The following is a 24,018-nucleotide window of genomic DNA, read 5'->3' as shown; positions in this document are numbered from 1 at the left end:
GCTAAATAGATAACCAGATAATTTTCGTGATTATTATGTGTTAAACATGAATTAATTCGCGAACCTTTAGTGGTTATTTACGGCAGAAATATGTCACGATACTATGCAACTCGCGTACATCAGTTTCAATTATGTGACAACATATTCATTAGAAATGTACTCAGCTGTATGTAGTACCATGTCTAACGCTGATCAAATCACACATGCATTAATTTTCTAGGGTGAATAAACAATAAACTTTCAAAATTTGTAATGGATTCAAATATCGTCTCGTAATAGACAAACTCTTAACATAGACAATTTGCAAATCTCCGAAAGTGACATGTTACACCACTGGAAACATAAGATTAGTTATATGTGTAATCCTTCACACGCTGTGGATGACAGCTGTTAACTAGAGCTATCACTGAAGGTGATGAATATACCCCCTGCTTGCATTGACACAGTATATTGCATTTAAAAGACGTCACAAAAAGTCTATGTAGGGAAAAAAGACAGTCTTATATAGATATAAGGATATTTGACGCGCACAAGATTGCAAAGTTTTGCTGACTGTAAACATGTATATAAAATAGTAACAAGAAACGAAGTCCCATAACTCTGCAAGTTTTTTTTCTGAAAAAAACCTAACATGCACCGTGCACATCTAAGGTTGGTACTGGCCATTTGTGTAAAGTTTCAATAAATTATATGCAAACTATGTAAATAATATGGTCACAGAAAACAAAGTCCCATAACTCTGCAGATTTATTTTTCAGAAAGAACCTATCATGCACCATGCACAATTAGGATTGGTACTGATCACTTGCATGAAGTTTCATTAAATTGCGTTCAAAGGTTAAGCAGATTCGGCGCGCACAAGATTGCATATGCAGACTATGCATAGAGCATGGTAACAAAGAAAAACAAAGTCCCATAACTGCACACAATTTTTTAAAGAACCTAAGCACAACCTGTGTTGGTACTGATCACTTATGTGAAGTTTCATTAAATTGTGTCAAGGGGTTTCAGAGATATGGTGCGAAAACATATTGCGTCTACGGACGGACTAACGGACAGACAGACAACCTGAAACCAGTATACCCCTTTACAACTTCGTTTGTGCAGGGGGTGGGGGCAGGGGTACAATTAACAGTTAAAATTTAAATACAACAGTCTGAACTAAAATTAAAAACAGTCTCAAGGCCACTAACTTGTGACATTAAAATAAAATGTTAAAAAATTGTTTCCTTTCAATAATTAACGGATCTATTACTGAAATCGTCACATACTCCAATGTTAGGATACTCCTCTTAAAATGTAACTGAAATTGAACTCCATTAAATTTTTAGAAAACCGAGAGAATTTTTCACGGCATCCACCATCAGCTCTGCAAAATCCTTTGCATTATCCATTCCTCGTGGGAGCCATAGATAGAATGCACATGTTGACACTGACGGGTACCGAGTTGTTCCATCTGTTTGGTCGTAGAAACTAATTAAAACTTTTTGGCAGAAGCCGCATGGCGGGATGTGGTCAGCTCCCGTAATGAACGACATAAGTTCCCCAAATGTAAGTGGTAGACTTCCATCTGAAAAGGTGGAAAAAAATCACAATCATCTGTATTTACTGGAAAAGCTAGTTTTAACAGTTAAACAACGAATACATAATGAACTTTCAAAGAAACTTGGTGCGATGTTCCAGTCAGACAATCGCATTCTCTCTAATAATTAGACTCAAAGGCGATATGTGAAGCGCGGAGTTATAACGGCGACACACAAATTGGCGGTGACGATTTGCAAAGAAACTGAGTACGCACTTTTTTTCCATCGCGACTTTGCGCATTGTCACCCTAACTTCGCGCATCACATATGTCATCAGACAGAAGTCATTGACCCTAAAGGAACTAGGTGTTACTATGGTGGCTGATTTCTGCCATTTCGCGTTTTCGCCCCGCGACCCCACCAAGCGAAAGCACGAGAATTTACAAGTTAAAATGGCGGGGGCGCGGGGCGAAAACTCGCTATTTAGCGTGGGCGCGGAGCGAAAAACACGATAATTAGCGGGGTCGCAGGGCGAGAGTTAGTAACTGGTATGTCGGGGGCGCGAGACGAAAACACGATAATTAGCGCTGCTTAAACGCCGAGTTTTCGCACCGCGTTCCCGACATTCCAGTTTCTAAATCTCGCCCCTCGACCCCGCTAATTATCGTGTTTTCGCTTCGCGCCCCTGCTAAATATCGAGTTTTCGCCCGCTACCCCGCCAAGCGAAAACACGAAAATTAACAAGATAAAATGGCGGGGGCGCCAGGCGAAAACTCGCTATTTAGTGGGGGCGCGAAGCGAAAACACGATAATTAGCGGGGGCGCGGGGGGAGATTTAGTAACTGAAATGTGGGGACGCGTTGCAAAAACTCGACGTTTAAGCAGCGCTAATTATCGTGTTTTCGTCTCGCGCCCCCGACATACCAGTTACTAAATCTCGCCCCGCGACCCCGCTAAACAGCGAGTTTTCGCTCCGCGCCCATGCTAAATAGCGAGTTTGTAACAGAGTGATTTTGTATGCGAATCAAAACCTTACTGTATACTGAACAATTGTACTAGCTATGCAACCCAGTCCTGAAAAATGTGCTTTTTGACCTGTGTGCACAGTATTGAATTGTCAACTTTGCAACAATCTTACCTTGTATGTCTTGCAGGAAAAGCTCCCAGCTGTACATCGTGTCGTCCTCCTTAGATCTCATGTTCGAACCTGGTTCTGAATAAGTAGGTTCCATCATTTCGTCAAAGTCTTCCTTTTTCAATGGCACAGCTGGGTAGCAGAACAACTGTTTAAACAGATGCGAGTACATCTGTATTAAGTCCCACATATTGTTCAGTTCATTGACTCCCTCTTTAAACTGTGCAATTTCAGCTCCAGTTCTGGAATTTAAACAAACGTGAGTTTATTTTAATGTACATCCTTACAAAGGCCACCTTTCGAATAAAGCCAACGCACTTAAAAAGCATCACTCTTTAGTAGAAAACTGCATTTGTTGACAGATCGATCCACGAGGAAATAGCTGGTTTCAGAATATTTGGATTTTTTTTCCTTATAGATGTACCCGGTAAACATGCTGTAAGAATAGTCTTCTATTTCTCCAATCCGAAAGACGTCACTTAATTCTTTCAAGAGATATAATGATTTTAACAAGAATAGTAAGCATGGCCATAACTAGAGAACAAACAAGAGGGCCATGGTGGCCCTATATCGTTCACCTGAATCATGTTATTCAAGTAACCAAAAAATAGAAGGTCATGATAAAGGTCAGCCAGGGGTATGTTCTAAAATTATTTAGACGAATGTTGGGCCCACGAGTTTGACTGTGAGCTTTGCTCTTATGGTCATCTACGAAGTGTCAGGGTCCTAGGACCAAGTGTTGCAGAGTTATCATGCTTTTTGTTACCAAAGGGCATAGTGACCTTTATTATGACCTTTACCATCAGGGTTATCTATTGATCAGGACCAGCATCCCTACTAAGTTTGAGGGTCCTAGCCATAAGCATTGCAGAGTTATAAGCTTTTCTGGTACTAAAGATCACATTGACCTTGATCTTTGACTTAAAGGTCATCTACTCTTCAGGTCAGTAACCTAGTTGTGCAATGAACCGGATCATTCCTGTGAGGTTTGGTCAAAATCAAATCAACAGTTTAGGAGTAGATGTCAATTTAAGAAATTGTTGACAGACGGACGGACTGACTGATGACGCACGACTGACATTGACCGATCTCAATAGCTAACCATGAGCAATTAACTGTCCCTAAGGAACATGATGTGTACACTTAATTGGTACTTCTGCACATACTGATCACAAAGCGGCACATCTTTGAAAATTATTTATAAAAAAGTAATTTTCCTATAACTCTGCACACATATGTTTTACATAAAAGCCGTAACACGTGAACTTTGAAGGTCAATTTCTTCAATTATCACAGATTGTTATTCCTTCAATAGCTTTATCTTAATATTTGTTTGAAAGTCACCATGGTATACAAATGCTTAAACTGTCTTTTAAATCACTGGCACTAAAATTATACGAAACATTCAGAAAAAATGAAACTTCGAGATCAATTAAAACCAACAAGCAAATTCGATGAATTGGTATCCCCCGCCGAATGGGTTTGTGGTGAGGAATGGCAAAGAAATATATCCGGCAAAAAGTTAAGAATGTTACTAAGAAGCAAATAATTTCATTACTCAGAATAATTAACAGAAAACGAATTTTAAATGTACATAATAAATTTATGTTAGGTTGATCCTGATTAATTAAATTATTTTGAATGGAATATGTTTACTCAAACTTTACTGTAATAAGTTTAGCTTTTAGAATTATATGGAGTTATTTGAATTCTGAGCTTGAAGTGTAACTAGAACGAAATATTGTATTCGAGTAGTTTGGCACCAAGTGTCGCTGTTTAACATGTACATTTGAACTAAAAAGAACAGATGTCATTAAGAGAACACTTAAGAGAAGTAAGAAATCTGGAACGATGGAGAGGTGAGTGTAGTTACAACTTCACATGTTGATAAATTTTCATGGAAGGTGTGAAAAAAAATTTAAAAAGGAATGCTTTTTTTTATAATTTTTTTTTGTTTGGGGGGCGGGGGGGGGGCGTAGCGGGGGATGGAGGGCGTGGGGTGACCGGGTAAGAGTACAAAACTTCAGATGTTGATATTAAATATTGATGGAAAATAAAAAATGAAATGAAATTGTTTGTGGGTTGTGTGTGTGGTGTGGGGAATGCTGCATGATCGGGGCAGTAGTGTGACTGGGTGGAGGAGCGAGGTGGGGGAGGGTACAACTTTGCATGTTGATAAATATAAATATTCCTGGAAAGTTTTTTAACTTAAAAAAAATGAAACAAATGCGGGGGGAGGGGGGGGGGGGGGGGGCAGGGCAGTGGGTGTCAGGTGGGTTGGGTGCGTGTGAGGTAAAAACCAAAGGTTTTACAACATGGTCGTTTAGCATATCAGATTGAAGGGGATGAAGAGTAAAACAATTTTGTCACATAAATTATTATTCACAAGGAAAAAAACTTTCCCTCCACCCTTGGGGGTGGGGCCCTGGAGAAAGGTCAAAAAGCCATTTTTTATCATTTTCACCTCTGGGTCCATCTGATTTGATACATGTTTGAAATCAAAGGTATTGAGGTGAAGAAACGTGGCGATTTGCGATGTCTTGGCAAATTTAAATGTTTCGATCATTTGTAAAACACAGATAACTTTCACATACAGAGACATCAGTCTGCAGCCGGACTTGGACTCGTAGGAAAACTTAATTCTTATAAACCTGGACAATTGGTTGGGTGATACAAGGCCCATTAGACAATGACACAAGATCAGGCGTAATGTTATTAAAAAAAATTCAAAACTACGAGCGTTCTTTGGACGAACGAAAATTACCTGTAGTATAAGTAATACTTTGTGACCATTGCTGCAATATTTTCTCTGTTGCATATCGTTACTTTTGTGATATCAACAATGCCTTGGTCTATTAACCAATCTCCATGATCGTTCAAGAAAGAATCCCTGCTTTCTTCACTGTCCATGCTCAATAGCTGAGAGAAAATAAATAATTCTTAATTATGCCTTCGTGATGAGTTAGTATATACATGCATACGCCAAATAACAACAGTGCAGAATCTACGATGATTGTGAGGTAAAGGGACGTGCACACTGGCGCCAGACCAGAAAGAAAATGCCTCTGTACATGTTATACCCTACCCCTAGGTATTCTATAAGAACCATGGTCATGAAGGGGAAAATATACTAACCCGTTTCAATCGCACATTTCATACCTAAAATACTCAGTTCGGTAAAAGTGTACTATGGATATCAAACAAGTAGTAATTTATCTTCCATTGTGTACCGGTCACATTTCTTCAATACTTCTTACCTTAAAAAAACAAAGCGTAGTTTATAGATTTTTCAACGTTTCACAAAAAAACTTGCTTGAACTTCCCTGGTAAAGTTCCGTTCTAGACTACAAAACCATTCTGATTGGCTGTTGTGAAAATGTATGTCAATCGTCATTTTACTACACGTGTTCGCTAAAATGTGAAAATGCAGCCTAAATATGGAAAATGAATAAAATAAACAGAACAGATGTAGTCCAATGTATGATTTCAAATTAAATATCATATACAAGATGAATTTCATTCATCATTTCGAGCTTTAGTGTAAAATTGTAATTTTTTTTTAAATTCTGCTTTTGTTTGTTTACATTTTGCCTAACATGTGCACACCGCCGTGACCTCTAGACCAGATGTTCATTAGGGAAGTTCTGTAGCGTTGACGAAAGCATAAAATATGTTGATCATCTCAGCAATATGGAATACTGAGACAATGTAACTGGTGTATGATGGAGGATAAATTATCGCTTGTTCAATATACTAGGTAACCATGCACCGAACTGCGCGTTTAAGTTGAGAAATGCGCGATTGAAACGGGTTAGTATATTTGCCCGTGCATGACCATGGTTCTTATAGAATACCTAGGGGTAGGGTATAACATGTACAGAGGCATTTTCTTTCTGATCTGGCTCCAGTGGACGTGCACATTAGAAATGCGACGTATCAGTATTTTCCTGAATGAACTGCATATCATTTCCAAGATTTTTATTTCCACAGAACTTGGAGGACAACAGTGAAAACTAAAAAAAATATATAACTACAGACTCAGCCAGCAAAGGTTAAACTTCAAGTCAATAATATACAATTAATAAATACCTTCTGAATAACTTCCTTAATATCTGCTGGTAAAAGATTCAGAGAAGAGTTACAGTCCTCAAAATCTCCCTTCTTTCCAGTCATTAAGTCATACAGCTTCTCATTTAGGAATCGTAGTCCCGGGCCGTCATTGCAGAGAGATAATGCGGCAAGTTTACCAGCAAGTTTGTATTCTTCTTTCTCCAGTAGGTGAACATTATGTGAGAAAAAGCGACCTTCCTCTGGTCCTTCAAACAAGTTGCTGTTTTGAAGTTCTCGAATAGCAAGCCTAAAAGAAAAAAAAGAAAACCTGACTTATTTTGCTTATCACAGCGGGTAAAACCAGTTTTCGGATGACCGTTATAATTAGGCGGCCTTTGACAGAAACATAACAATTGCAATTGTGCTCTATAAAGGCTTTATAGTCTGCAACACTTTAATATGATTTCATTTCAGTTTTGTCAATGCTGAAACTACAGCGATAATACACAACGTTTTGGCCCATGTTATGTAGAGTATCGTCCACAGCAATCAAACAATAAAAACCTATTTCTGCCTCAGACTGTCTCATTGAGCCTAGACAAGCAATCTGCACCAACTTTTGACATTTGACCTCTATGTATGACCTTGACATTTGAGCTACCAATCTGGTTGTTGCACAAGACACTTTATCTTATTCGGGCAAACATTTGTGCCAAAGTATTTAAGAATCTTATAATCCATGGATAAGTTACAACGCGGACAGGCAAAACAGAACCACATTTTAACATTTGAGCTCTAAGTATGACCTTAACTTTTAAGCTACCAACCTGGTTCTTGCACGCGACAAACCGTGTTATTGAGGCAAACATATGTGCTAAGTTATTTTAGAATCTCTTGATCCATGGAAAAGAACAACCTGGACAAACTAGGATGAACGCACGCACGGACGCACGCACTGACATATACCGAACCACCATTGTGACAAGTATGTCGAGCTCACCGCCAGCGGGCTCGACAGAAATGCATGATAGAGCATCATCCAAGGACTTTTCCTGTAAAGTTTCTTTGAATTTGTCCCAGGGGTTTAAGAGATGTAACTTTGAGAAACTGTTTACGGACGATGGACAAATGATCGTTCACAATAGCTAACCTCGAGGGTATTTGCTCTGTGTAAAAACATTAAAGCTGGCTTATACTTTATAGTATACCTAAAAAACTCTCTTCGAGGTCCGCCGTGATCAACTCCTCGCTCCCCGCTGAATTTCACATACAGATTTGACTTGATCTCAAATGAAGATCTCCTAAAAGCATTAAATGCCGTGCCTAGGACATTTTTTCTTGACACAATGACATCGCACCTTGACAAGCTCGGTACTTCCACTTGACATCCCTTTAGTACTTCAACCAGTGTCAACGTATTCTGTGCTGGATTGTACTCTCTACTGTAATAATGAAAAGAAATGTTTGTTTGCAGAAGTCTTAAATAGAAGCATTGCTTTCAAAAATATATAACGGTATAACTAGCAATATACTGCATCAGCAGAATAGTTTGTGGTGTGCAAATGTTTTTAATCAAAATTGTCAATCGTAACTGAACAAAAGAAACTTCAATATACGGAGACATACTTTAAGCAACTGCGCAATCTAAATACTTGAGATGTGTATGGTACATGTATTTCCAGTACTATTTTACATCTTTGCTGGAGAGAAACCGGCACAAAAATATGAGTGTTTTGTACATTATGCACTGTACATTATCATCATTAATCAGTCAGTACTTTAGGACTCGGGACGAAAATAAAGGACTTATCGTGGATGCTAAATATAACTGCAAGGAAATTCAACGTTCAAAGTCATCCACCAAGTCATAAAAACACCAATCTTAATAACATAATGTTCTCATTTCGGGTTTTTTTTTCTAACAATACATAACAACGACCACACTTCAATAGTACAAGTGAAAGGAAAAGAAGAATCATACCTTACGTTTTTTCTGCTAATTGTAAAAACATTCAACTACCAAAAAGTTCGAAGTAATTTCCTTTCTGTGACTTTGACGTCAAATTACATCTTATTCTTACAACGAAATGACGTAAATGTGTCTAAAATGACAACTTGACTTATCTTTTCAAGTTTTCAAGGCCTACATCTACACTATTTATCATTTTTCTTCTGAAATTTGTAGGGTTTTAAAATGTAACAAGAATGCGTCTGTAGGACACAGGGTGTGCCCCCACTGATACATTTGTCACAAATATGGGGCAATAATTCAAATGTTTGCAGTCTAAAGGGGGTATGGCTTAAACAAACATTTTATGTAAAGGATTCATTTTATTTTTCAAGCAAAAAATCCACATTTTGGCTATTTCAAGGGCAGTAACTCTGTAATTAGCGCTCAGGTCACACGAAGGATGGCAAGTGTGCAAGGTAACATCATGATAAAGACTCGTGCTTACATCAAATACTCTTTGACCCATGCACGTCATTAGGTGAAAATGTGCTTTTTGACTAAATTTCATTTTTTTAAACAGGAAGCAGAGCCAGACGAAAAATAGAAGGTGCGCATGTTCATACCAGGATAAAGACTCATGCAAGGTTTCATCAATTTATATCAAATACTTTTTGAGCTAGATGCGTCACAAACTTTTTTTCAACGGACGCATGGACGGACGCGACCAAATCTATATACCCCCTCCACTAAGTGGTGGGGGCACAAAAAGTGCATCTCTTCAGGGATAATTTTCTCATGACATGGTTCATTAATGAATTCAGTACAGTACGAATTATCTTTAATATAATCGAGGTATTTCATAGTCATCTTAGTGCACTTATGCACACTGCTACATGTCAGTGTTACCTTTCTCTCAAACTTTCCTCTATTGCCCTTGCCATCTCCTCATCTTCACTGTCCATTACCTCTAGCCAGTCTGTATGATCCGAGTTACTGTAACATATTCAAAAGGGTTATGATGAACCTTAATCGCTCATCTGAGTAATTGGGCCTACAGCCTGTAGAGTGTTAACTGGCTTTTCCTTTGATTTGATCAGGTGACGATTTTTTGACCCCACATGACCTAGAATCTAACATGGCGTAGAGATCATCAAGATAAACATTCTGACTAAGATTCATGAAGATAGGATCATAAAGGTGGCCTCTACACTGTTTACTAGCTTTTTATGTGATCTGAGCATGTGACTTAGTTTTTGACCCCAAATGTCCCGAAACTGACCTAGGGATCATCAAGATAAACATTCTGATCAATTTTCATGAAGATAGCGTAATAAGTGTAGCCGCAAGAGTGTTAACAAGCTTTTGATTTGACCTGGTGACCTAGTTTTTGACCCAACATGAGCCAGTTACTCAGGGTCATCAGGTAATTATAATAGGACAGTGCAGGAATTATGTTTAGTATTTTTCCTACATATGTTACTCATTTAAACCAAGTGACCCTGGGGCGTGGCTTTTAATGGCCCCTGGGTCATGATTTGAACAATCTTGGGAAATGTCTACTAGACAATGCCACATGTAAAATATCTAATCTCTGTGCCTCGAGGTTTCAGAGAAGAAGTTTGTTCATGTTTTCCCTATAGAACTCTATGTGAAATCAAGGGACCGTGGGACGAGGCCAATATTTCTGATTCTGAGAAGATTTTTAATGATTTTCCTTTCGGTTGCCATGGCAACCACAGTTCTGCATGAATTTCAATTCGTTGGGCAATTTTGAAAGGGGACAACCCAATGATCATTCTTGTGAAGTTTGATGTAAATCTGCCAAGTGTTTTTGTAGAAGATTTTTGAAATTTACAATACAGCCATATATGGAAAATAAGCCCCGCCCCCTGGCGGCCATGATTTTTACCGAAATAAAACGGCTTAAGCAATCGTTGTAGAAAGTCATCTAGATATCATTTCTACAAAATATTTTTGAAATCCGGCACATAGTTTCTGAGAAGAAGATTTTTAAAAATTTTCTTTTCAGTTGCACGCAAGTTCTCCATGGATTTTGATTCTATTGGCATTTCGAAGGGGGCCACCCAAGGATCATTCCTGTGAAGTTTGATGTAAATCTGCTCAGTAGTTTTGAAGAAGAAGATTGTTTTAGAAATTGTTGACAGACACACGACGGACGACTGACGACGGACATCGAGCAGTCGCAAAAGCTACCCTTAAGCCTTAGGCTCAGGTAAGCTAAAACTGTAGACATGTGTAGCAGTTCCCGTATCGGGTGATTCCGGTTGAGGCTGCACATTTTCCTCTGATTTACATTTTGGGGCTCGACCGGGATGTTAACCCTTGGAGACCATGCGGGGGAAGCAGTTTGGCTGGGCTGTGCATCTGAATAAGGCTAACAGTCTGCCGCTAAGACTGCAGCAGATATTGGCCAGGAGTGTCAATGTCTCGCGATAAGAGGGATGGTGTGCAGTGGTTAATTCTACTATCGAGCGGTCTCGGTAGCTCAATTAGGGCAGCGTCAGCACGTTAAGCCGAAGGTCCGAGGTTCGAGTCCAGGTCAAGGCTGCACATTTTCTCTCTGACTGTTACACATGTGTTCAAGCTGATAATTATTGCTGTAATCATGCACTTATGTAGAACGATAAAACGACAGTAAACTTACATCATGCTTGGTCCTGCAGTGGCCTCAAGTGTCGAGGTCGTAGCTCCTGTTTCTGTTGTATTACGTGGCCGCTTTGAAAGAACATAAGATAAACTAATTAGACAAACTGTACATTCAACATAGGCGAAAACGAAATATGAAATAAGATAAAACCTTACTTTGTTTGGTTGTAACGACCTAAGTTACAATCAATGAAATTATTAGCGCTAATAGGCATGGCATATTTCTTTTAAGATAATGCATGCGTAGTAGATGTATAATACGGCACGTGTGCTTCCTTGCCATTGAGCTAGCTTTTATGGCGATTTGGTAGAACGTCCGCTTAACGAACTGAATGCCCCCAGTTCGAATCCCACTTGGAGCGAAGGATTTTTACACAGTTACATGTAATCCACATGGATATCCAAAGTTTGTAAATGAAAGAAATCAGAAAAAATAGAGCTTAAACAGTACCAGAGACAGCCTTTCCCTGTTTCTGTTTCTGAATTGAATGGTGGGCGTCTCAGCATCTACAAATTGCACCTCATCAGCATCTTGGTCTGCCGTTTCGCTGCTTTCACCACCTTCAGTCTTTGAAACAGGAACGGTGTTTTCGTCCTACAGATATCAAAACATTCTATTACAGTGTGTCACAAACAAATACTAGTATATTATTATCAGAATGCCCAAATTGCAAAGCGGTTAAAAGCAGAAGTTTCGTTTGTTTTCTTACGCATCTGTGGGAACAACGCGTATCCTGGTTAATAGCCCTTTGTCGTGCATCAAAAATACTGGTCTTGTGAAGTCTAATAAAAAGTTATTTGCTGAAACATAGTTAAAAGACGTAAGGATGTTTTATTAACAACAACCAAAAATTATCAACTGCTTTTGTTAAATGATAACATATTAACAAAACTTGAAAAGTAGATCCCTCGGAAGCACCGAGGACAAGGCAAATAGTGAATATTGCAGACTCTATTTGATTGAGACCGCATTAGCTCTATTTGGTTTAATTTGTACACTAGTCAGCAGAGTACATGTATTTAGATAATTTACAACCATTCTATGCACGGAATGTCACGGATCAGAGGGATAGATTGGCTATACTCATCACTACAACCAGGCAAACTGTAGGGAATCTAAAGCGGTAGTATATTCATCGCATGGCGTGTTCACTTTTTTCATTCTCAGCATTATCTTGTACATGCGTAAACACTGAACAGAAAAGTTGAATAAATTTTACTATCCACTGTAAGTTATTGACACATCACCTTATTCAGGCAAACATTGGTGCCAAAGTATTTAAGAATCTCTCAATCCATGACTGAGTTACAGCCCGGGCAAACAAACAGCACCGAGTTTGGAACTTTGACCTCTATAAAATACTACCTTGACCTTAAAGCTACCAATATGGTTTCTGCACGCGACACGTGTCATTGAGGCAAACATATGTGCCAAGTTATTTTAGAATGAAAAAGTTGCAGCCCAAAAAGCTCAGACATACACACTGACGTACGGACGAACATACACCGAACCGCCAACTTGACAACTATGTAGGGCTCACCGCCAGTGGAGTCGACAAATATCTCGTAGTGTAAGTGCATTTTAGCCAGACGCAGTATAGTCAGATTCCAGGCAACAATTGGTGATAATTTACCTGCATCAACAATAGACGTTAATTACCTACTAGTAAATAAAAGTTACTAAACCTTCGGAATCCAGAAGTGAACAGGCCTGACCTAAATTTCAAACAACATCTTACCTTAAGCAGTGGTCTGACCTTATATACAAACAATTCCGTACATTATGCAGTGGCTAAGGTAGCTGGTTTTTATTACCTTTTGGCGGGAATGCAGGTACAGTCTTACAGGAGACGACTTCAAGTTTTTAAGTATATCATCTACTAGGTTTCCCTCTACCTCCTCTCCTGTGAACGTTGCCAAGAACAATATGAGATGTTCCGTTTTTAATCCCTGTATTTTATTTTCTCCACCAGGGAAAAAGTGTTCGGTTACTTGCTCTTTCAATGAATCTATAAGGCTCTGTTTCGGCACATCAAGAACAACACTCCCGCCGCCCTTATTTGCTGTTATCAGCTGATACGATTTCTTTGACATATGCTTCCATCCAAACAATATTCTCCTCGTACTTTTCTCCTGCCTGTTTACATTGTACTGTAAACCCCTCTGTAAAAGCAAATTTCAGAAAGTAGTAATAGTCTGTCCTCAAAATCTCATAGTTTGTAGTCTGTACTATCAAAAACCATTCAAATCACTGCATGGAACATATCTATATCATATATGTAATCATATATGACATCTGGGTCGAAAATACGCTCGTTTGAGAGACCTGAGAAGAGTTGAGCTATGTTTACACATTTCAGTTTTGCTTAAGGTTTAGGAGTATATCACCAAAACACAGAAATATTTTATAAACGAACAACATCGTTACCAATATTTTACCTGACCATTACATGTTCTGCCGTACTGTCCCGCACTGAAAATATTCTGAAAAAGTTGTCCCCCTTTGAAAATGAATGCCATTTGTAAAGAAATAAAAATAAACAATCGCTGAAAACTGTGTTCCACCTTGTTATGTTAAAATTTCAACACTCGCACGCTATTACAAATGCATCAAAACAAACATGTGTAACAGTTTCTTGAAAATGGTGAGTTTTTAAAAGCGCTTGACTGTCTGGAAGTGGGCCTGTTTAAACAGTTCTTTTTTCGGAATTCAATGCTTATATCAGTATACTGACACTTGTTTTGTAGAGTAATATGAGTAATATACACGCTATCATTACAAAAACAACAAAACAAGTGTCAGTGTACTAATATAAACATTGAATTCCGAAAAAAAGACTGCCTAAATGGGACCCACTTCCGGGCAGTCAAGGACGGATTACACCAAACCGGAAGTGACTACTCAGTGTTACATGTGAAGTAGTCCAAAATGTAGTTCCATGCTATGGATGAAATCTGGTATAATGAGTGACATGAGGAGGTGACAGTTAAATTTTTGGCTTATGTTTATTGCTTATCATGCTTATAGTATTGAGAATAGATCTAGACCATTTTCATTGTAAATTTCTTGGAATAAGTTTTATTCTTTGCGAAAAATGTCTACCTACGCGTAACTGCTAAACGGCTGTTTTTTTCATGGGGTCCTTTTTAGAGGGTGATGTTTCTCAGAACAGATTATGTTTCTTATATTAACATAACATGTCAATATTTTTCTATTTTTGATAAGAAGACATGTTATACTAAATAACCATATATGGTTTTCATATCATTGAAATGCTCTAAAGTGCTGAAAATGAGGTCTGAATGTTTTGTTACTAATATGAAATAAATAAGGAATTGAATTGGTAGAATGTAACCTCAAACGCCTTCAAAAATTCACCATTTTCAAAGAACTGTTACACATGTTAGTTTTGATTCATTTGCAACCGCATGCGAGTGTTGAAATTTCACATAATTAAGTGGAACACAGTTTTCAGCAATTGTTTATTTTTATTTCTTTACAAATGGCATTCATTTTCAAAGGGGGACAACTTTTTCAGAATATTTTCAGTACGGGACAGTACGGCAGAACACGTAATGGTTAAGTAAAATATTGGTAACGATGTTATTCGTTTATAAAATATTTCTGTGTTTTGGTGATATACTCCTAAACCTTAAGGTTTACTGTCAGAGAAAGTACTAGACAGAAGCAGAGACATGTCTCTGTCATAAGGAAAAACTAGAAAGCTGTCAAATAAAGACTGATGCACCTGCAAAGGACCATAACTACCTGGAAAATCAGTGGACCGGAACCAAATAGGAACTTTACCTGTATTTCCATAATGCAAAAACACAACCCAAATTTGGTTGAATGTGTTTGATTAACACAGGCTGAAGGGTCCTGTAAGGTCCGGAAACTAAAATTTTTAAGAATTCTCAGCATATAAGGGGCCATGACTTCCTGGAAAATCAGGATGTAGGGCCCGGATACTGAAATTTGCACTGATTCAAATTATATGAAGGGTCATAACTCCATGTAATATCAGCGGACTGGAACCAAATACTTGTAAACAATTTACTTGTATTTCCGTAATATGAAGACACTCGCCAAATTTGGTTGAAATCGGTTGATAAACACAGGATGTAGGGTCCGGAAACAAATTTCGATTCATTCTAAGTATATAAAGGGCCATAACTCCACGGAAAACCAGCGGACTGGAACCACATGCGAATCTGACCTGTATTTCTATATATATGTGAAGACACTTACCAAATTTGGTTGAAATCAGTTGATAAACACAGGCTGTAAAGTCCGTAATTTGAACATATGGACGCACGGAAGCACAAATGGACGGACAGGGATAACACTTTGTGCCCATAGACCATTCTTCGAATGGCGGGGGCATAAAAATGCCAGTACTGAAAATCAAAGATGTATTTACCTTTCCCTTTCCTTTCCTTTGCGTTTGAAAATGCCGAACTCGCATTAAACAAGGTGAATCATCGGCTGTGGGGAAGAAAGGAAACATTTTAAAAAGTGTAATATCACAAAAAGGGTTTCTTTGACCGTTCTAGATAGATAAAATAGTCATGAACCATTTACCTGCTGGAGGCAATTGTTCGCTATTATTGACAGAGTTATTGTACAATCCGACAGATAGACAAGTTCATTGCAGACAATCATCAGGGTAAAGGTCCTGCTGACTATATCAGGTTACGGGGCACTTTTTACAAACCCGTCAGTATTTGAGCAAGCAGAAGTCTAGGCCCCAATGTCACAAAAATACTGAAGTTATTACTTTTAAAACTAAGTCTGTTATTTTATAATCCTGCTTCTAAATTGCTACAGTTAAAGAAATTTATTTAGCAGTGTATTCATTGCTGTATGAAAACATCATCAGTAGTATTCATGTGCAATTATTATTCCAAGCTAGTTATACTTAAATTCTATTCAAGTAAAACATAATTGACTTTAGTCTGAATTCTATTCAAGTAAAACATAATTGACTTAGGTCTGTACTTTAGATACATTTCTTCGAATTAAATTCGTTTTCTTTAAAAGTCAAAATTATTGTACATAATGTATATTGTATGCAAACATAATTTTGACATAGATGAAAAACTGCAAAAACGTTATTTGAAAATACCAGACTTAGTTAAATAATTATTTCACCTTTTTAGTGAAATTGGGGCCTGAAGAATGTCAATCCACCATAACAATCAGCTTTCGTATTGTGATTAATTTCCAATAAATGTTTAAAAAGGGCAGTTCTTTTTAAACGCCATACAAACATGCAAACTGGTTTGTCAGTCGGCAGAATTATTGTTTCATGACCCATGTAACAAACAAGCATTTTAATGATCGCTCCCACCCCCCACACCCATAGAAAGTGGGAAGTGTTGGCTAACTTACCTTCACATTTATCCCTGCATCTTTCCCGCAGTCGCGCCCGGTCTCCTATCGTATTAACACCTAGGTCTTCAAACTCTTTCTCTGTTAAGCTTTTTATATCTTCTGGTTGCAACTAGAATATCAAAGTGTTACACATTGAAAACAAAAAAAAACAAACAATAAAAACAAGAGTGCCAGAGACTGTCACAAAATACGCCCGTCACCGTACTTGGCCTAATTCAAGGGCCATAATCCAAGAGTACCTGAGGCGATTTGGCTGGTTATCAAACTTGTCTGAGATATTATGCCCACAAACATTGTCAGCAAGTTTGGTGAAGATCGGATGAAAACTGTTCGACTTAAGACAGCGGACATGCTTTGGACGCCGACTTCCGCGGGAGTTCAGATAAAATACACCTCTTTCAGAGGCGCGTGGCGAAAACACGATAATTAGCGCTGCATAAAAGTCGAGTTTTCGCACCGCCTCCCGACATTTAGTTACTAAATCTCGCCCCGCGCCCCCGCGGGGTGAAAACTCGCTATTTAGTAGGGGCGCGAAGCGAAAACACGGTAATTAGCGGTGTCGAAGGGCGAGATTTAGGAACTGGAATGTCGGGGGCGCGGTATTGCTGTATTGCTGGCTTATATCCCTGTAGTTGTATGTCACCGAATTCGTTTTTTTTTCAGTACCATCGATTTTGTTTCCCCAACCCCGAGCTGAAATGCGACGTTATTTGGTGGTATTTTTAAAGTTACGCTAAAGTTTCGGACGATTTCGGAAAACTTGGAACCAGTTTTCAAAACTTTATCGTAAAAATATACGTTCAATGAAGGCATATACTGAAATATATATAAAAAAACATCACATATACAGAAAATCGAATTATATATGAAAAATGAAGTAAACGCGAAGTTATTTGGTGGTATTTTAAAGTTACGCCGATAGTTTCGGACGATTTCGGAAAATTTGTACTAAGGAGCTTATTGTCGGCATAATTTCGTTAAGTTATACGTTTAATGTTAGCATATACTGAAATATAAGAAAATAACAATTCGAATTATAATAGAAAAATGAAGTCCCGGCTAGTTATGAGCTGTGAACTTTCGGGTTTTTTTATAATTTATTATGATTAACTTAGTTAGCATTCGAATTTAATGTGTGATTATGATTAAATTACACCTGTCAGAAAGCGCATCATATGAAGAAAAATGATTTTCAACTTTATAACAATTTGATTTAATCGTGGGATTTACGGTGTTCCGTTAGGGCCAGCGCCTACTCCCTGTAAATGGGAAGCCCGAAGGTGCGATGGTATTATGGCTAAGCGCGACAGTACAATGGCGAAAACAACGACAGTACGATAGTGACAGTCTGTTGAACTACTCTTCGGAATCAACTGTTGTGCTTCAACATCGTAGTGTCGCGGTCCGCGAGTCACCATCGTAGTTTCACCATCCTAGTGTTGAGGTTTACCATATCGAAGTGTCGCGTTTCGCCAACACACTGTCGCAAGTGTATTTTTATGATGCTAACCTGACAACAAATATTTTTAACGTTTCATGGCTTGCAATAAGAGCTGATTAAAAATATTTTCTTACAAAACAATTAATAACAATTACACGTATTATTATTCATTTCTAGCTGAGAGGTTAATTTTGAATATAATTTTGTTTAGAAATAACATTCGGTCGGGTGGTATTCGTTTGAATTACACCCTACAGGCTGACATTTATTTTTCAATCCTCATGAAAACAATAGACCGACGGAGACTATTGTTGAACTGTACTACGCAAATAAGGTATATAAACAGAAAAAGAGGGTAAAGTGCGACAGTGCGATTACAAAGCTCGACAGTTCGATGGTGAAACTGCGATGGAGAAGCGTGACAGAGCTATGGTAACACTACGATGGAGAAGCATGACAGAACGATGGCGAAGTATGACAGTACGATAGTGAAGCGCGACAGTGCGATGGCGAAGCACGACAGTGCAATGGTGACACTAAGCGTGACAGTGCGGTGGTGACACTTCGATCGCGAAGCGCGACTGTAAGATGGTGAAGCACGACAGTACAATGGCGAAGCAGTACTGCAGCACTTCACTATCGCACTCTCACAATTCGCCATCATTTTTTGTTTGGTTGACGCCGTCTAAATTCGTTTTCGTTACCTATGCCACGTGACTTCAGTTTGCAAATCAAACTACTTGATAACGCATTATATAGATAATTTATCAAAATGGAAGATTTATGCAACACTCTGCCTGAATGGACGAGAGTGTCAATTTCTTTCACTCTGTTGATTGTGCTACGCTGAGTGAAATGTAGACAAAGCGTTATCCTAAACGACGCTGTTCACAGTTTTAAAGCTAACTTTGGCTCAGTAAGTTTAATAAATATGATAAAAACCTGTTCAAATACCAACATATATCAAATTAAAGAAAGAGCTGAATACGGTCTGCGTACCACATGAATAAGGGTGTGATAAGAGTCTTTTATGTAGAGACAAGTGCTTTTTAAAAGATTTTCCTTGTTACAATTGTACAAACTTTATACAAACTTTTAATGATGTTTTAATAGAAGTAATTCCATTAAAATTACGTATCAATATCGAATGCTAATAAAAATTATTATAATTGAAGCAAAAACCAAAAGTTCGCAACTCAAAACCAGCCGGGGCTATTTTTTTCTACTATTATTCTATTTACTGTATATGTGTTATTTCTTATATTTCAGAATATGCTTTCATTGAACGTATATTTTTACGATAGAATGTCGACAGCATCTTCCATAGTACAAGTTTTCCGAAATCGGCCAAAAGTTTAGCGCAATTTTAAAAATACCACCAAATAACGTCGCATTTCAGATCGGGGGCGGGGAAACAAAATCGGTGGTACTGAAAAAACGAATTCAGTGGCATACATTTTTTTGTTAATCAAACGCAAGTAAATATATTTGCGCATTTATGATTGAAATTTAAACAAAATTCCTCCAAACGACAAAAAGGTTATTCTCGAAAAACGGACAATTTTCCAGCTAAACTGTACGTTACGCTTTGTATAAGTCTGATGCTTTAATGCGTCATAATCTCAAGGTACGTCATAGATCATTCACGAAATTTATATCACAGGAAAGGAAATTTTAAATCTTTTAAAAATATATAAATTTCATTCGCGTCCGCTTCCAGCTAAAACAGAGATATGCTGAAAACCGTATAGAAACAATGAAAATGACGCCAAGAAATGACGCCCAAAAAGTGCCGTTAGTGGCCAAGTTTGACACTACACCAAACAAATGTGGCTTAAATAAGAGCCAAACGGAAAACTGGAATAAATCAGAAATATCCTCAATTTTCTTCCGTTAATTTTTCATAGATCTATCTAAAAAAAATTTAAAGGTCGCACTCCACCTTAAAACGACGTCAACGTCAAAGCTTTATTACGTTAGTGTATTATGAAATTCATGTAGTGGCTTTATTTCATACCCGTGACATCAAACATGTGATAAAAAATATGTAGGTACATGCTTATATGGACGTGCACGTGTGTATAAATTTACTCGTGTATGTCCATATATGCGTGCACGTGTATATATACGTGTACGTATAATTGCAAACTTACGTATAAATATACGCATGCATGTAAATTTCTAAATATACAAGCATCAAGAATCAAGCGTGCTCGCATAAAATTACATGCGTACAATGGTAAATATGTAGATGTACGCGTAAATATAATATACCCAGAATTACTCATGCACGCGTTAAATTACACGTGTACGTATATATTTACGCGTACACATGTAAATGTGTAAGTACAGGCGTATATGTAAGTGCAGCTAGAATGTGCATGCACGCTTAAATATACGTCCACGTGTATATTTTTAAACGCATGCTTTTAAAATATGTGGGTGTTCACGCGTGCATGTATAAAATATACACGCGGACGTATACATTTACACGTGTACACATGTTTTTATACGTGCACATATAATATGAAATATGTGCATTTTAATCATCGACCCAGAATGTCATTTTTCTCCACTTTTTCCTGACTTTTCTAAAATTTCATTTTTCACTGACCATTATCAAGATATCCCTGACAATTCACTGATCTTAAAAAACAGCATTTTCGTCTGACTTTTCAAGGGAAGTGACAACCCTGTAGCAGGCTATTGTTGGCTCTGGAAATATATCATCTGGGAGTTTGTCAGACAAGCTGCCACAAAGTAAGGGCCATGACTCCAGGGAAAATCATTTAACCATAACAATTATACAATGTACACAACTAGGCTTGGATGGCCGGTGTGCAATGCCAATTTCCAAATGCTAAAATGTCATGAACAGGAGATGAGATGTCGTTCGGTCGAGATAAGGTGTCGTACACTCGAGAAAAAATGTCGAATGCTCGAGATTAGTTGCCGTGCTCTCGGGATAAGATGTCATGCGCACGAGATGTCGTGAGCAATAATAAGCTGTCGTGCGCTCGAGATAAGATGTCGTGCGCACGAGATAAGACGTCGTGAGCAAAGATGAGATGTCATGCATTTGAGATAATTTTTCGTGCTAACGAGATAATATGTCTTGTGCACGAGATAAGATATTTAGAGCACAAGATAGGATGTCATGCGCACGAGATAAGGTGTCGTACGCACGAGATAAGATGTCGTGCGCTCGAGATAAGTTGCCGTGCGCACGAGATAAGATGTCGAGAGCACAAGATAAGATGTCGTGCGCACGAGATAATTCAATCTTAAACAAAACAAAATGCATGTCCTAAACATACCAACGTAAGTACGCACACATTGAGTGTTTCTATTCTGAAGAAGGTTTGGTCCATTAGGATTAACCTAGGTTTGTAAGTGTACATTCAATGCATGTGTACGTTCAATGTGAGAGAATTAATCCATTCTAATAACACTCGGATAAGGCTTTCATGGACATTGTTGTAAATAAGGTTTAATGAACTTGACAGATGCATACGGAGAGACAAGTGATATATTCCTTTACTACTATAAAATAACATTCTAAAGACATGTTGAAAAAGGCATACGCGGTAACGAACCCATTTTGTGGAAAAAAAAGGCAATTATTGAAAACAGACTCTGATCCAGGACACATTTTTGTATATTCATCAAAGCTGCAGTCAAAATTTAGAATTAATTATGCACCAAAAGCCACCATTTCATACCTTTATTTCAGTCTTTTGAGTTGGAGGTACCCCTCCCACTCTATGCAACTTGCCGATTTTTAGCTAGTGCCCCAATTCAAATATTTCTAGATACGGGTCCGGAAAGCATCCCTTAGAAAATGAGTCTTCATGCACGTTTCAAAGTCAATATTTGCTTCCCAACACGTGTTGTACTACATCGCGTTCATTTTATATCTATGCTTCTATGAGTGATACCTCTGTAAATGCAGATCGCTTATCCATAAATATAGTCTTAATTCTCAATAAATAAGAAGAAATTTTATTGTTGCCTTTAATGTTTCCAAGCAACTACCCTTTACGTCAATACAACAGTAGTCACATCTTCACGTCAGTTACAAGTATATCAACATGTCATTCTACATTTTTTTTATCTTCTGCAAAGTTCTGCAAATTCACACATACATTTATATTTCCTATAGGACTCTCCATATACCCAAATGGTACGTATAAAATTTCCTGTAGGCCCTATAGTAACCTGTTTTTTCTTCTTCATATTTCAATATATTAGAAAAGCGTTTCTATCAATGAAGAAGTGAAAATAACAAAGCAAATTTGTTTTAAATGTTAGACTCGGCTTGATTTCCAGTTAAATAAAGAAGGAAATCAAGCTCTGTATATTCTGCGATAAACAATGGTTGACGCGCAGACCGGTAAGAGAGCATTATGACGTCAATTATAATGTCAAATTGCCACATGACGTACTATACATTACTCCTCGGGTAAATGAAGTCAAGTATAATATTTACTAAAATATGTCAATGAGCATGTTGGAATGACAACAATCAAGGCCTTCTTGTGATTTATCGTCTGATTTACCACGATTCATCGTTCAGATGCTTCAGTATTTAACCACTCGGGCTAACGCCCTCGTGGTTCAATTCCTACGCATCTGAACTCTGAACCGTGGTAAATCAGACGATAAACCACTCGAAGGCCTTGATTTGTTAAATGAAAATTCTCTTTCCTTGAACGATTTTCTTATTCAAAAGACTGTTTTCTAATTTATATAAATCTAGGAGTCGCTATTTCTTACTTTCCCTGACTTCCAGAAAAGTACGATTTTGCAGGACTTTTCAGATCTGTGCAACAATGCAAGGGCGTACCTTGTTATAAATGAACCTGTAGGCCGAGTATTAGGTGAGTCTGGTGGGGGAGGGTATCCCCCCACCCCGTAAAATATTTGGCACTAGTGTCGAAGGTGCGATTTGGCGTATATTTAGTCCAAATTAATATGTTTCTAAGGCCATTAATATCATACAATTTACTTGGATTTATCATTTATAAACCATTTCATATGTTACTTTAGATTCCAAATAAAAAAGCCAGTCAAATGACAATCACTGCCTGAATTGTCTATTCTTAACATATCTTGTTTCTAGTTTTCCAGTTACCCCCACCTCCCTCCCATCCAATTTTATCTATTTTTGGCATTTTTATGGGGAAGATTGTAGGCCGTTATACCAGCTACGCCCATGCAATGTGTTCAAATTGCATGGCTCGACTTAAATACATGGATAATTTTGATATGCCTCTGTATTTCTCCAGTACTGTGTGCCATAATTACCACTGCATCAATATTCATTTTAATATTTTATTTTTCAAGATCATGTAGTACTAATGTTTTAATTTGCTAATAGATGCCTGTCACCATAAGCATGCGACATGTAAAATCTAACATTTATATGTAAAAAAGTCAGGTCCTAAGCGTGTCGAACGGTACAGTCGAGTGAAATGGGCCAAAAACAAAACTTACCCGATTTCTTCTAAAGATTTCTTTAACGTCTCCCAGTCCAATTTCGTCTAGAATATCGTCCATACTGATCTGAAAACACAAACAAGAAACTGACTATAGATCTTTAGTCTAGAACTTTCCTTGATATGTAGATCTAGGTCAACACAATGAAAAAATAGTCATATAAATTGTTACAGTTACTTCGAAGCGTACGATACACTATACTGTACAGGATATGAAATCTTGAAGTTTACTATATTTTCCTTATTTTCTCTAAAATAAATAAATAAATTACGTAGAATGCCTACCTTTCTAAAATCCACCTATGTCTATACCCTGTCTATGCATCCCTCTCCCGTCATATTGATGTGTAATGATGAC

The 24,018-nt window shown here is 37.8% G+C and overlaps 1 protein-coding gene across 1 annotated transcript; it reads right to left on the bottom strand.

Moving 5' to 3' along the window:
- Positions 1-159: 159 nt before the first annotated feature.
- On the bottom strand, positions 160-23,802 carry LOC123560901 (G2/M phase-specific E3 ubiquitin-protein ligase-like). The gene is made up of 12 exons (XM_053518864.1): positions 23,659-23,802; positions 16,719-16,830; positions 15,748-15,812; positions 13,142-13,489; positions 11,778-11,921; positions 11,325-11,395; positions 9,566-9,652; positions 7,917-8,150; positions 6,748-7,015; positions 5,423-5,577; positions 2,662-2,900; positions 160-1,570 (listed from the first exon to the last, which is right to left on the bottom strand). The coding sequence occupies exons 1-12, from the start codon at positions 23,719-23,721 to the stop codon at positions 1,320-1,322; spliced, it is 2,037 nt and encodes a 678-aa protein (XP_053374839.1). The 5' UTR covers positions 23,722-23,802; the 3' UTR covers positions 160-1,319.
- Between the last annotated feature and the right edge of the window lie 216 nt (positions 23,803-24,018).

This window comes from Mercenaria mercenaria, chromosome 12 (assembly GCF_021730395.1).
Source record: "Mercenaria mercenaria strain notata chromosome 12, MADL_Memer_1, whole genome shotgun sequence".
Classification (NCBI taxonomy): domain Eukaryota; kingdom Metazoa; phylum Mollusca; class Bivalvia; order Venerida; family Veneridae; genus Mercenaria; species Mercenaria mercenaria.
Note: the sequence above shows the minus strand (reverse complement) of the source record. Positions and strands in the feature narration are given on the sequence as shown.